Below are 12,500 nucleotides of genomic sequence, written 5' to 3'. Positions count from 1 at the left end.
TGCATCGGGTATATGATGTTCTTGACTATCACCATTATCCCACCCTTTGCTGCCATTTTTTCTTACCACAAAAATTCCTTCGTCCTCACTTTTTCGGGGGGAGCATGCTTGTTATTCAAGTGTATCACTTAAACGGTGCAACTTAAATTTGCCAGTATATGATTGACTCACAAACAGGGACAGGCTGGAAATGACCTAAGGCTCTACCTACTGTAGAGCAATGCCTATTGAGCATGGCCACAGCTCAGTGATAAAAGCATCGGCTTTGTGATACAGGAGGTCCCAGGTTTCCAGGGCTGGGAAGGACTTTGGAGAGTCACTGCCAATCAGTGTGGGCAATATTGAGGCCGATTGTCTAGGGTATGCTCCTAATCCTGATTTCTAGCCTAAAAACAGGAGGCTGTGCTTGCCGTTTCATGAACCTCCTCTCTCCAGATTTCATTTTTCACCAGATATTATCCAGGACCACTTTGAAATAACCAAGCGGAAAGTGCTTTTAATAATTAAATACACCAACAGCATCCCCCCTCCCCAACACACACACACACATACACACACACACATTCTAATCCAAGGCACTATTCCCCACCAAGCTCGATAGATGGGAAGCAAAAGTTTGGAAAACCTCTAAGCCAAGCTAGTTTCGGATCAGTAATGATCCTGGAAAGGGGGTGAAAGGAAACATCTCCGAAGTGATCTGGTGGGTCCCTCCCTCTCCCATCTCTCCTGGGATCAGTCTCCTTAACACCTAGCTGCTGCGTGGATTCGTGTGCTTTCAACAAGGTGGTCTGGATCTGCCCAAGGGATCTGGCGGCAAGAGGTGGGGATTTCTCTTTGCGAAGGAGTGGGGTGCTTGGTAGGTGCAACACTAGCCAGAAAAAGGCTCATCATTCCACAGTGATTTGGGTGGGATTGTGCGCAAGTATGGGTGGTGCGGCACCTCCCTTTGCTGCACAATACCAGCGAGATGGCGCCATAGCCCAGGCTAGCAAGAGATGAAGGTGTCCTGTGGCCAGAGGCCTGCTGCTGCTTTGGATATTTGACTTTCTAGGAAAATGGGAGAGCCACGTCCCTGAACTCACTGTTGCGGCCAGGCACCCATACTATGGTAAAGGTAAAGGTACCCCTGACCATTAGGTCCAGTTGTGGACGACTCTGGGGTTGCGGCGCTCATCTCGCTTTACTGGCCGAGGGAACCGGCGTTTGTCCGCAGACAGCTTCCGGGTCATGTGGCCAGCATGACTAAGCCGCTTCTGGTGAACCAGAGCAGCACACGGAAACGCCGTTTACCTTCCCACCGGAGTGGTACCTATTTATCTACTTGCACTTTGATGTGCTTTCGAACTGCTAGCTGGGTAGGAGCTGGGACCAAACAACGGGAGCCCGCCCCGTCACGGGGATTCGAACTGCCGACCTTCAGATCGGCAAGCCCTAGGCTCTGTGGTTTACACCACAGCGCCACTCGCGTCCCCCATACTACGGTATAGGCATACAAATCCTAGCTACATTGCACACCCTTGCACTGCATGGAAAAGCCACTGGCTGAAATGGCTATTTATTTGTGTGTTTAAAAAGAGAGAGATAACGACAATGAAGGATAGATCTGCTTTTAGTTAAGTGGGACCTCTCCCCACATGAACTGACCCAGACCCTCTGATCATCATCTGAGGCCCTTCTTCGTATGCCTCCTCTGCAAAAGGTTCTGGAGAGCGGCAACATGAGAACGGGCTTTTTCTGTGGTGGCTCCCCATTTGTGAAATGCTCTTCCCAGGGCGGCTCGCCTAGCATCTTCATTATACAGTGGTACCTCGGTTCACAAATGCCTCCATTGTCGAATGTTTCAGTTATTGAACGCCAAAAACCCGGAAGTAAATGCTGCTGTTTTCGAACATTTTTCGGAACTCAAACATGCGATGCAGCTTCCACTGAGTGCAAGAAGCTCTTGCAACCAATGGGAAGCTGTGACTTGGTTTTCGAATGTTTCAGAAGCCAAATGGTCTTCCGAACAGATTGTTTGAGAACTGAGGTACCACTGTATATCTTTAGGCGCCGGTTTGTAGCTGATTAAATGATCTTCAGCCTTTTAAATGTATTGGGCTACTGGGTTTCTTTTTGTTTTAATATGTATTTTGTGTTCTCATTTTGTATTTTTTTTGTTGTGAGCCACCCTGGGATCTTTGGCTGAAGGGCAATATACAGATATAATATAATTTCCATGTTGAGCCAGTATACCTCAATGCCAGGAATGGGTTGCTGCCTTCATGATCTGCCTGTAAGCTCCTTAGCCTGCTAGAAACAGAACGCTATCCTGGATGAATCCTGCAGAGGTTGGATGGCCATCAATCATGGATGCTTTAGCTGAGATTCATGCATTGCAGGGGGTTGGACTAGATGACAACTGGGGGCCCCTTCCCGCTCTACAATTCTCTGATTCTATGCTCTGACGCAGCCGAAATCTTCCGATGCACCACTCCCTGCTCAAGCTTCAAAGGCTCTTTTGCTATACCTGAAGCTTTCATAACTAGTTCTGCTATATGGTTGGGAATTCCTCGACTGAATCAGCATTGCCGGCCTCCAAAGAAAACCCTGCAGTATTTAGCCTGGAGGTCAAGAACCTGCAGCCATCCAGATGTTGCTGAACGACAACACCCTCCATCACCCAAGACTGTTTGGCCCATGCAGGCTTGGGGAGATGGGCATCAGAGCCCAGCAGCACAAAGAGGCCCATAACTTCCCCACTGCTAGTCGAAGCGCATTAGTAGACGGTGGTACCCTCCTTTGCCTGGCCACCCCAAGACCCCCCCACCCTTAAAAGTAGCAGTTTACAAAGACCAGGGGGTCCATCCTCTCTGCAGCTGCTGCAAGCAGTTGAGCAAAACAAAAGAGAGCGAGAAGCCAAAGGCATTCCTGGTGGGGTATGGAGGAGGATCGGGGAGACGTTTCCTGGAGAGCTATAGCTGAAGGAGGAGAGCTGGAGATCCTTCGCAGAATCCACGGAAGATGGAGCAGGTGGTGGGGCGAGCTAAGAGAAGTGAAGCTGTGCTTTTGCACACCACCCCATGAAGCGGGCTTTGGGCGAGGGGGGAGGAGTTCACATTAAGCTCACCTTTCTCCTAGGGCCATAAAGGGGACCAAAGCTGATGAGGCAAAACCGCCAGTAGCACCCCAAAAATGTGACTGCCGGCCCCCACCCTCCCCCCCATGGGCTGGGTTTTGAGCACAGGCAAGTTGTGTGTATGTACAGACTCCTGCCAAGGGCAGCCCCTCTCTCTCTCTCTCTCTCTCTCTACCACACTTCGCAGTTCTTCCCAGGGTTCATGAGGGAGCCGACGGGGCATTTAAAGTGCTCTACAAAGTCCCGCGAGTTGCTGAGGGTGCCGATGACGCGGAACTTGTCCGGGCTGTGCGGATCGGTCACCAGGCCCTCGTGCGAGCTCTCCGGGGTGCGCACCGAACACCAGACCTGCACCAGGAAGGAGATGCTTGTTTATTTTATTAATTAGTTTCTTAGATTTATATCCCAACTCTCCCCCACCCCAGGGAGCTCCACCTGGCATGCGTGGGTCTCTTCCTCCTTATTTAATTCCCACAACAACCCTGTGAGGTAGGTCAGGCTGAGGGGAAGTGACTGGCTCATGCTCACCCTGGGAGCTTCATGGCCAAGTGGGGGAGCTGTTTGGGAGTGGAATGGTCTCCATTGGGAGGTAGTGGACTCTCCTTCCTTGGAGGTCTTTTAGAAGAGGCTGGATGGCCATCTGTCATGGATGCTTCAGCTGAGATTCCTGCATTGCAGCGGGTTGGACTAGATGACCCTTGGGGTCCCTTCCAACTCCACAATTCTATGAGTTTCAAGCAGCATCTTCATGTTGTCCTGTACAGGCCAACAGCTGATCATTCTGTTGAATCCACGGCTGGTGCTGAGCTGGGCTCCAGCAGTTCCCACCCAAGAGATGGAACTGGAGCAGAACATCGCTCCAAGGACCCTGTGAGCACCATGGTACAATGACAGGGCACTGCATGGCAACAGTCCCTCCAGTTCTCTGGAGGTTTCTCCAGGCTCTTTCTTGCCTTGCTGCTTGAAAACCATTATTATTATTATTATTATTATTATTATTATTATTATTATTACGTTATTACATTTAAATTCCACCTTTCCTCCAAGGAACACAGGGTGGTGCGCATTGTTCTCCACCCCCCCCCCCATTTTGTCCTCACAACAACCCTGTGAGGGAGGTTAGGGCCAAAGGATAAGAAGACTCACAGAACTGCAGAGTTGCAAGGGACCCTAAGGATCATCTAGCCCAACCCCCTGCAAAGTGGGATTATGCAGCTGTCCCAGACAGGGATCAAACCTGCAACCTTGGCGTTATCAGCACCATGCTCTAACCAACTGAGCCATCCAAGCTGATCATGACTGGCTGAAGGTCACCCACTGAGTTTCATGACTGAGTGGTGATTTCGGACCTGATCTCCCAGGCCTCAGTTTGACACTCTAACCACTGCACCACACTTTCTTTCTTTACCTGGAGATGCCAGGGATTGAACCTTAGCTTTCCAGCACTGAACTATTGGAGTGGGGGGCCCTCCTGTACTCCTGAGATGGCTTTTATGCCCATTATCTTCAGACCTGCCAGGAGGACTGTTAACGTACTGGCAGCGGCAGACAGAATGCGCATGGATGTGGGGAGGGGGATATTGGGAACGGGAAGTTTCTGTTTCTCATTCCCCCACCTCCAAGCCATGAGTTACCTGTGCAAACCCTAAGAAGAAGAGCTGGTGGCTAGTGAGGTCCACGGACGGCAGCCGCTTCTCCTCCCCGTTCTTTTTCAGCCAGACTTTGTAAGCCTGCAAGGAAAGCGAGAGCAGAGCCTGTGCTTCCAAGCTCAGGGGGGCCCAAGCGCCTCCCTCGCCTCACGGCCGCTGAGAGAAAGGACACCTTGCAGACACAACCAGCTTGAGACCTGCCAGGCCTTTCCCCCCAGGCCTGCCTTTTCGGTGGGGGGCGCACAATCTCCCCCTGGACAGGCTACTTACGTTGTAGGCTGCCTTGAGCCCTCCGTTGTCAGCGATGTTCTCGCCCAAGGTCTGCTTGCCGTTGACATGCTCCCCGTTGACAAGGTACTTGTTGTACTGCTCCGTCATGCATGCCGTCCGGTTCTTGAAAGCCTCCAGAGATGAGTTCTGCCACCAGGGACGCAGGTTCCCTTCTTTGTCGTACTCGCGGCCTGGAATAAAATCGCCTTGCTCGACTGGGCTGAAGGTTCGTCTGGCACAACGCCTGAGCTCCCACAGCAGCCAGCAGGTGCCCCCAAAGAAGCTCACAAGAAGGGCATGATGGAGAAAAGAAGTCCCCTTTCCTTTGTTCCTAATCAGGTGTTTATTGGCTCCAGGGATGGACTTACAAAAGAGCAAGGAATTCTAGGAAGCTGCCTTATTCTGGGTCCACCTCTTGCAATAACATGGATTCTTACTGCCAAAGTGCCTGCGGCAACCCAGTCAGATGGGCGGAGTACAAATTATAAAATTATTATTATTATTATTGCAGTACAAGGGACTGATCTTTCATTGTGCAGATCAGGTGCTGGAGGTTCTTTAATTGGCAATGCTAGGGTTTAAACCTCGGCTACTGGCTTTGGTTCAGCTACAACAAAGTTACAGCCAGCAAGCTGCTGTTTGGGTTTTTCGGTTCAGCTAATGCTGTGCATACTTTGCATTTTAAAAAAATCAGAATTCCTGCTGAATTGAGGAAACCCACACTTTACACACAATCTACATGCAACCAATCTGTATGCATTTTCTTTTTTGCACAATTTGTTCAGCTCCTACAAGGCACAGAGTGCAGAGGAACCAAATCCTGCCCCTCTCACCAATACCTGCTTTCTGAGTTTTCTGCCAGGCGTTGCCCACACACTTTCAGGTGTAAGAGATAGAAACTTGCTGTGATTCAAAAACAAAAGCTCAGATGACCAGGGGCAGAATTCTGTGCCCAATGCTGCGCTCCATCCTTTATCTGCACTGAAACATCAATGTGGAATGCACACAGTCTTGCCCTATGGCTCCTTGGCAGCTGGCCTCCACGAGACCTCTGAGCAGCTGCTTCTTAGTCATTCCCCCATACATTAGAGATCCTCACTTCCATTCCACCATACAGGAGGGATTATCTTGGATCCAGGAAAGGTTGTGGCTCAATGGCAGAGCATCTCCTTTGCATGCAGAAGGTCCCAGGTTCAATCCCTGGGATCTCCAGGTAGGGCTAGGAGTGAACTCTGTCTGAAATTTTGGAGAGCCAGTCACTGTAGACAATACTGAGCTAGAAGGAACACAGTGGCTTGGCTCAGTATAAGGCACTTCCTATATTCCAAGGTTCCCTGTGATTCATACCTTCCTTCCCTCCCAGCAAGGCACAGTTGCCCTTTGGGTCCTGCACCATCTACAGCTGTTGAGCACAGCAATGCTGGAAGAGTTGTGTTGCCCCGGGCAAAGGATTCCCCAGCTTTAAAGGAAAGGGGACCTGGGGGTTGCTCCTGAAGTAGCCTTAAGCAGCTGTGAGTTAAAAGGAGAGGAATGGATCGGTGGGGTTGTGGTGGCAGTGAACTCCCTAAGCTGCCAGCTGTGGCCCACTCATGCAGAGATAATGGATGCTCACCAAGCGGATGGAGCAGGAGCAAAAGCAGCACAAAGAAGCCGGGGAAGATGACTGGAGGTGTCACCTGGGGAGAAAGGATTGCAAACAGGTAGGGAAGCAAGTGGACCGCAGAAAGGAAAGGGAGACTTGATGGCAATGGCGGAATGGAAGCTACCATGGAGATAGGTGCAAGTGGGAAGCAGGGGAAATGAAATGGACAGGCCACCAACAGGAGTCTTTCAGACGGGTCAGGCTCAACCCTGTAAACCAGGAAGTGGGAACCTGTGGCCTTCCAGACGTTGTCGGACTCCCACTCCCATCAGCCCTGGCCAGCTGTGTGGGATGTTTAAAGTGAAGCCAAGCCACCAATTAATGTTTTGCTAGACAGGCATATGATAGGAGCTGAGTTTTCTTGTGAACTTGCAAGAGTTGTTTATTATTATTATTATTATTATTATTATTATTATTATTACCCCCACCACTCTGGGCGGCTTCCAACAAAATATTAAAATACAATAATCGATTAAACATTAAAACTTTCCCTAAACAGGGCTGCCTTCAGAAGTCTTCTAAAAGTCTGGTAGTTGTTTTTCTCTTTGACATCTGGTGGGAGGGCATTCCACAGGGCGGGTGCCACTACTGAGAAGGCCCTCTGCCTGGTTCCCTGTAACTTGGCTTCTCGCAGCGAGGGAACCACTAGAAGGCCCGCGGCACTGGACCTCAGTGTCCAAGCAGAACGATGGGGTGGAGACGCTCCTTCAGGTATACTGGACCGATGCCTGTGAGAGATCCTCCCACTGTGCCCTGACAGAGGGAGGGCATACCTATATATATTCTCCTACCTGCCTGGGAACACCCTCTTCCTCTATCTTTTTCCACTCTGCCAGCAATGTGAGAGCCTCTACATCTTAAGCTAGACCTAAGCATGTCTTTGTAATTGAATTACCATTTTAAGCCTGCCTGAACAAAGCTGCCATATTTGTTGCTCTTCAACAGGTATCCAGAATGAGTAAATGTTTTTACCTTTGACAAAACTGAGTGATTGTTGTTTTAAGAGGGAGAAAAGAGAATCCAGCCTACCTTAAAGCATCCTAGATTACTTACAAGGCTAAAATTAGCCTATCTAAGCTTCCCTTTTAATCTGCCAAAGGATGTGCTCTACTGAACTCACAAACATGAAGAAGGAAGAATTATATCTAACAAATAAATCCCCTCCTAGCATCTATTCACATCCCAGGCATGGCCAATGGTTGGGGATGATGAGATTTGGGCGTCCAACAAGATCAGCAGATCTGCAGGTTCCGTAATGCAATCTCGGAAGATTTCTAGGGAGGCTCACAGTGAGGCATCTAATCATAGCCTGCATTTTTATCAAAGCTTATATTTTTGATTAGGGCCTGTATTTTAAAATGAGCTTAAAAATTCACAAATGTTTCATGCCAGGCAGAAGACCAGCTGCCTAAGAACCTTGGCAAGATGTTTATCCTCCTGGACAAGGGGGCCCCCTGATTTATAGCAGAAAACAATTCTCAAAGTCGTAAAAAGGGAATTACAGGCTGAGAGCCAAGGTTACACTGACCCTACATATTACAGAATATAAAAAAAGCAGAGAAAAACATAATTAAGAGTTGATAAATAGTAAAATAAAACCATGTGCCTCCCATTAAACTTGAGCCATATTTTCCTAAAGTTAAAAGGTCAAGAGCAATGGAAAAGCATCTGGCTGGCAGAAAGGGAGGGAGTATTTTGGGAAGTCTTTTTCTAAAGTTGTTTCTTTCTTAAACTGAGATCCTTTTAAGATTTCTTTTCCTTTTAAAAGGTTATTTATGTTATGTATTAAATATACTGGCTTAAATGTAATATGCAAAGGATTTAAGAAATGTTGGATTCTTATTTCATATAGTTGGAAGAGATCACAGGGACCACCAGCCCAGCCCCCCTGTCAAGCAGGAAACATCATTAGAGCACACATATGGTTGTCAGGCCTTTGTTTAAAGACCTCCAAAAGAAGGAGATCTTTCAATGATGATGTGAACTCAAGATCCTTGACATCTGTCTAAGATAAAAATTTAAAACTAATATCCATCTGTTTTGGAGGGCAATAGGGCAAGGAGGGCAAGAGGTGAGCTGGTAATTAAGGTTCCTTGTTGAGACAAATGTAAGATATATGACTACTTATTTGTCATTTATAGATAGAAGAATATATAGCTTTTTATTTCCATAAAAGGCAAAAGGAAATGGGTGTATCTTTTGTGATTGGTTCTAGCAAACAGCCAATAGGAATTTCAACCAGGCTGATTGGACAGAGGCAGCCACAGGAGGAGCAAGGGGGCTGGGTTAAGGAAATATAAGTGCTGGCCATAATGGCAGGAGACCAGGCCAGAGCTTGGTAACCATATACCACTGTGCCTCTCATTTATTTGTCTGACAAATAAATTATTATTTTAATTTCTCTATTGCTGCGTTGAATATTTCATTCCAGCTAAGCGTTAACCACAAGCAGGGTGCTACAACAGCGGAGACAGTTCAAGCTTTGCTCTGTTCTGGTCATGGCTGATTTCCCAACCGCCTCCCATAATCCTCTGTGACATCAAGGTGACCTTGTCTGCCTAGGATGGCAAAAGCCCTCAACTGCCCTTGCTGTCGAAAAACCTAGCTAAGGCACGAGATACTAGAAAGTCTAATGGGATGGAGCCAGAATAACTGGGGAAGAGATGCCCAAGGAACATAGAGGTTCATTCCACCAGCTCTATCATTTGTTACAGATCTAAAGGCCCATGCAAGGCAACACCAACCAAAGGCCTCCCTTGTAGGAGGACAGACAGCACATACATGCACGACACAAGAAGCCATGAGCACTGGTCCAGCGATCCAAGCGCCTTGCTCCTACCTTGGTCATCGAAAGCGTGGGTGAGCTCGTGCCCCATCACAACGCCAATGCCTCCAAAGTTAAGGGCCCTCGAGGGAAGAAACAAAGAGAAAGCAAGAGGTTATGATCCTAGCGGGCAACCTTTGGTACACAGTTGATGAGAGGTAATGTGAGCTCATGTCTGAAATAACATTAAGGCACCTTTGGACACAGCATCAAAGGGGTTAGGCATCTTGCATCACACACTGTGTAGCACAGGAATGGGGAACATAGGACTTGACTGATGCTGCTGGGACTGTCAATTCCCATAAAAAATGGGCAACTGGCTGTTCTGGGTAGCCCTGATGGGTGCTGGTGACTAAATATAATATCTGGAGTGCCACAGCTTCCCCATCCTTTATGTAACAAACATTTCTTCGGCTCCTCCCCCTTTTATTAAATATGGATCACCAAATATAGAGCCTCTCTTTCGTTTTCAAGTTGCGCAACGGAGTTATTTCACACTATAAATAGATGCAAAATAGTGGAAGAAAGCCTGAAATTAAAGCCCATCCTTTCCCCTTCCGGGAATGAGCACTGGCTAACTATAGGCCAATTATGGTGCAATTAAGTAATGCTGGGTCCCCTCTGATCAGGAAGCAATTACTGGGGCAGGAACCACAAGCAAGAGATTTCTAGTGGAAGGCGTCAGATAGATGGGCACTGCAACTCCGCTGCAAGTCTTGGTGTGTGTGTGTGTGCCAGAAATAGCCACACACAGGAAGGCCACCATCACGTGCCCTTCTTGGTACAGATCTGATTCCCCTCCCTGCAAGCTAGGCAGTTGCAGACCAGAGAGGTCAAGTCTGAGCATGCCCAGCACACCACCACATCCTCCCCAGCCCCCCGGCAAGATTTCTTTTCTTACCAAACCATCAAGAGACCCAGACATACTTGGGGTGGTTATGAGCGTAGAAAGGAGCCTGCAGAATTCCTGCAGGAAAGACGATGCCGTTCTTGGTGGGCAGGTAGTAAGCATTGACTGTCTGAGGGGTCATGCTCCACCTGGAGAAGGAACAACAACAAAAATTGGTTTGGAGGAGGCATTGTTCTCCTGTTTGAATTAAAACATGACCCTAAACTCAATCAATGTAAAACCAGGTCATTCTCATCTCCAACCCTCACCCCATTTGCCTGCATTGAGGTCCAGTTCCTAGGCTGCAATCCTGACCGTGCCTACTCAGAAGTAAACCCCATTGAATTTATTGAGAATTACTCCCAGGTAAATGGGATTGGGGTTACCACCCTAGTTATGTAAGTCTAAGGTGTTAGATATTTTCAGAAGCAATCATTCTGGAACAGGATCAGCCCCAAGGTGATCTGAGTGTGGACCTTCCCCTCTCTGTGACACTCTTTGTCAAGCTTGACGCCAGTGACGCCATCTTGGGAGAGCTGGAGAAATTTAAAATGGCAGCAAGTGGGTGCCCAGTGCCACTGCCAGGCAAGCCTGCTGCCAGGGGGCTGAACAATGAAGCACACTTTGCCAGGGGCCTCCTCAAATCTTCCCTATGCTCCACCAAGCTCTGAACCCCCTGCCCTCCTTCTGCCATCTCTCAATGAATGAGAAGGGCAAGAAATGTATGGAGAGAAACCTTACTGGTCCCGGTTGGGGGGCTTCCTCAGCTGGTCTGCCATGAACCTGGCCGAGAAGTTGTAGAAGTTCAACATGTTCTGAAAGAAGGAGTCTTCTGAGACTTCGTACTAGAGAGAAGAGCAGAAAGGAGATGTCATGGACTTGCTGGACAAAGAGGAATGGTGGGAGGCACCAGCTGGTGAACCCCCCAAGGGAAGAAGGCTCAGAGCCCAGGGAGTGGTGGTGGGTCGATGATGAGCAGTCACAGGGAGCAGACCGGGAAGAGGATGTGTCAGAGGCTGAAGAGGTAACAGGGCTTAGTGAGCAGGGTGAGTCTGTGCCAGAGAGAAGCAGAAGCAGGAGAGGAGGAAGGCCAAGAGGCAGAGATGAGTCTGACTGGTGAAGAAGCCAGGGTGTCTCCCCTTCCTGCTGTGACAAGCTCCCATGCCCCTGGTTTCCCAGAACCAGGAGAGGCAAGAAGAGGGAGGAGCTGAGGCCAGGCACATTGGTGCAGTCTCAGATTGCTTGGGAAAGACCTGGGAGAGGAGGAGATTGAGGCAACCATGGGAAGGTGAGGATCTTTAGTCTCCACAACTGCCCCATAGGGGCAAGACCAACCAAGAAGAGTTGCTTTGCTCCCTGGGCCTTTGAGAAGGGTGCAGAGTGGGATCAGCATGTAGTGTCATCTGGATAAGAGGGATTCCTAAGGGCTGGATACACAGGCCTGGAGGAGCACATTTGCCCCCCAGGCCCAAGGTTCCCCACCCCTGAGGTAACACGATCAACTTATTTTTTATTACTAGAACCCAAAAACCCAATGGCTGGAGACAGATGAAAAACAATGGACAATGCAAGGGGTACAGATGCCAAATGCCAGCTGCACTCGATGAGTTGCAGGCAGTGGAATGCTCATGAATACCTACCTCCTGATAATCATGAATGATAATGTTATGCTTGCACCCAGCTAGGTTCATATGGAGAGAATCAGTCCTTGAGGTAATAATTATGTTTCCTAGGATTATTTATTTATTTATTTATTTATTGCAACTGGAGTAAGGTTTGAGAAGAGACTTGTGTAGGGGAGATGGTTGAGCACAAGAATCTAAATCTGCTTGCGTGGCTCCACTCCACAACTGTATGTAGAATGTAATCTACTGGGAGCAGTCAAGTACAACATTCCATGTTTTGCTAGAGTGGACATGCAAGGGAAGGTTTGGTCCAGCCAGTCAAAACTTCCTGTTCCTCCTGGCCTGGAGAATCCGTCCTTGCATGTGACTAGTAGGTGGGCATGACCTTTCCAGACCTGGTAAAAGGCCAAGTCACACTGATACCTTCTCTCTTTTCGACCTTCGTGTTTGTCCTGCCTGCTTTCTGCATCACCTGGACTGTACTGC

At 48.6% G+C, this 12,500-nt stretch overlaps 1 protein-coding gene across 3 annotated transcripts in view; it reads right to left on the bottom strand.

The window, feature by feature from the left end:
• Positions 1 to 476: 476 nt before the first annotated feature.
• Positions 477 to 12,500, bottom strand: part of ECE2 (endothelin converting enzyme 2) — a 45,643-nt gene continuing 33,619 nt past the window's right edge. For all 3 annotated transcript variants that reach the window (XM_083739430.1, XM_083739429.1, XM_083739431.1), the window contains 6 exons: positions 11,131 to 11,234; positions 10,428 to 10,538; positions 9,516 to 9,583; positions 5,035 to 5,225; positions 4,750 to 4,845; positions 477 to 3,463 (listed from right to left, as the gene is read on the bottom strand). In XM_083739430.1, the coding sequence (XP_083595556.1) occupies positions 3,287 to 3,463; positions 4,750 to 4,845; positions 5,035 to 5,225; positions 9,516 to 9,583; positions 10,428 to 10,538; positions 11,131 to 11,234 (747 nt within the window). In that variant the 3' untranslated portion in view covers positions 477 to 3,286. The remainder of the gene's footprint in view (positions 3,464 to 4,749; positions 4,846 to 5,034; positions 5,226 to 9,515; positions 9,584 to 10,427; positions 10,539 to 11,130; positions 11,235 to 12,500) is intronic.

Source organism: Podarcis gaigeae (genome assembly GCF_964106915.1).
Source record: "Podarcis gaigeae genome assembly, chromosome: 5".
Taxonomy (NCBI): domain Eukaryota; kingdom Metazoa; phylum Chordata; class Lepidosauria; order Squamata; family Lacertidae; genus Podarcis; species Podarcis gaigeae.
Note: the sequence above shows the minus strand (reverse complement) of the source record. Positions and strands in the feature narration are given on the sequence as shown.